General features: G+C 41.6%; 1 protein-coding gene across 3 annotated transcripts in view; it reads left to right on the forward strand.

The window, feature by feature from the left end:
* The first annotated feature begins 1,097 nt into the window (after window positions 1-1,097).
* LOC111237148 (mitogen-activated protein kinase-binding protein 1-like) overlaps window positions 1,098-2,247 on the forward strand; it is a 37,929-nt gene continuing 36,779 nt past the window's right edge. For all 3 annotated transcript variants that reach the window (XM_022766125.1, XM_022766127.1, XM_022766126.1), the window contains exon 1: window positions 1,098-1,481. In XM_022766125.1, the coding sequence (XP_022621846.1) occupies window positions 1,362-1,481 (120 nt within the window). In that variant the 5' untranslated portion in view covers window positions 1,098-1,361. The remainder of the gene's footprint in view (window positions 1,482-2,247) is intronic.

Genomic DNA, 2,247 nt, shown 5'->3' on the forward strand with positions numbered 1-2,247 from the left:
TATGGACTCTGACTCCAGGTTTGATTCTCTAAATAACAAGTAACATTTATATTTAATCTTTATTTATTATTAATCTATATATTTATTTAATCTTAAAAGCTGAAGAGTTTTATTCTGAAACACTGAAACTAAGGAAGGTCTTTCTTTTACAGGACTTCACCTGAACACATCAGCTAGTAGACTTTTATATTAAGCAGGAAGAGTGTTGCTTTTAATATATATATATATATATATATATATATATATATATATATATGAAACTGAATACCAGAGTGTGAAATTTAATCCCAACTGAATTTATAGCATTGGAATAATTTACTCTGAAAACCATCTGTCTGAATCAATGTCTTGAATTTTCTTCAAAATAAATGTTGTGAAGTTTTTTCTTTTCTTTTCTTTTCTTTTCTTTCAGGATTAGTATATTCAGAAAATAAATGTGTCCAATAATCCAAAATCTATATACAGGCTGCTCAGATTCATTTATAATTTTATTTTTATTCAGATCTTTAAATTCAATTTAGAAAATAAAGTTGGTCAAACTAAATTTCAGAATTTTAAACATGAAAAAACCACCAGAGTGAGATAAAGATCCTGGTCCCAGTTTGTGGTCTTCATAACCTTCATAACTCATTTTTCTTTTTACAGAGAAAATCTGTTTATTTGACTCCTGAAACACCTGGAAATAGTTTGTTATTTCACAGGTAAGAACAATAATAATCACAGCAGCAGGTGGAGACTCCTGTTTCCTTCCACAGAGGGAAGAAGATCAATCAGCCAAAATTCAACCTGTGAGCAGCAATGAGCAGATCTTCATCTCACATCTGTGTCTCCATCTCACATCTGTGTTTTCATCACACACCTGTGTCTTCATAACACACCTGTGTCTTCATCACACACCTGTGTCTTCATCTGAGCTTGTAAAACTGTCAGTTAACGTGTCGTTCTCTGTAATTAGAAGAGTTTAATTAAAAATGGAAAAGCTGAAGTATTCTTTAAAAGCTGTCAGCCCGAACTCCTGGTAGTTTTATCTTGAAAACCCAGGCCGGAAGTGTCAGTGAGGTTGCCGCATGCGGTCTTGACGCCGGCGGTGCGTCAGGCTCAGTCCGGTCTGGCTCTTGTGGAATCCGCTGTGTCTCTCGGTTCTTCGCTGCGGCGGAGAAATAAGATGCGGAGCAGCGGCGGAACCGGAGCCCGTGACCCGGATCAGTCCAGAACCAGAGCCAGGCTAGCTGAATCCTCCGGCCCGGCACGGCTCGGCTCGCAGACGGCATGACCGCAGTAGCGGCAGCGGTGGAGGAGAGAGCGACAGAGACAGACTCCAGCCGCTGATAGAGGCAGCTAGCCGGGCAGCTAACAGCGCGATGACCGCGGAGGGAAGCGGCACGATCCGCAGCCGCATCAAGAACCTGCTGCGCTCCCCGTCCATCAAACTGAGGAGGAGGAGCGGCGCGGCGCGGCACAAAGAGGACCTCAGCGACAAGGTGCAGTAGACGCGCGCGCACATGCACGCGGCAGATTTTATCTATGTTCTGTGTAATGAGCTCATTAAATCACTGATATTGACTACGTTTAATCAGTGATTATTGTTTTCATATTGGCCCCATTAACCGTAACAGCGTCACGTATCGGCTGGAACAACGTTCCTACTATTGTTTTTATTATCGTTTAATAACAGTAACATGATGTAGTGATGCAGGACACAGCTGGACGTTATTCTGTCCTCACCTTCAGAATAAAAGTCCTCACTTTACTGACGTCCTCTCTTTCTAAAAATGTCCTCTTTTCTCCCATAATGTCCTTATTTTATTGAAGACCTTGATTTAAAAAAAAAAAAAAGTCAAATAACCTCCTGACTTTGTCCTTTGTCCACACATGTCCTCCAACACTGTCCTCACTCTCTAACACTGTCCTCACTCTCTAACATTGTCCTCACTCTCTTCCTCTGTCCTCACTCTCTTCCTCTGTCCTCAGTCTCTTCCTCTGTCCTCACTCTCTTCCTCTGTCCTCACTCTTTAACATTGTCCTCAGTCTCTTCCTCTGTCCTCACTCTCTTCCTCTGTCCTCAGTCTCTTCCTCTGTCCTCACTCTCTTTTAAATCAAGGTCTTCAATAAAATAAAGGACATATGGCGAAGAAAAGAGGACATTTTTAGAATGGACGAGGACGCAGCTAAGTGAGGACTTTATTCTTGAAGGTGAGGACAGAATAATGTCAGCTGTGTCCGATCACCACACACGTTCTACTTAGA

This window comes from Seriola dumerili, unplaced genomic scaffold (assembly GCF_002260705.1).
Source record: "Seriola dumerili isolate Sdu_G_001 unplaced genomic scaffold, Sdu_1.0 BDQW01000811.1, whole genome shotgun sequence".
NCBI lineage: Eukaryota > Metazoa > Chordata > Actinopteri > Carangiformes > Carangidae > Seriola > Seriola dumerili.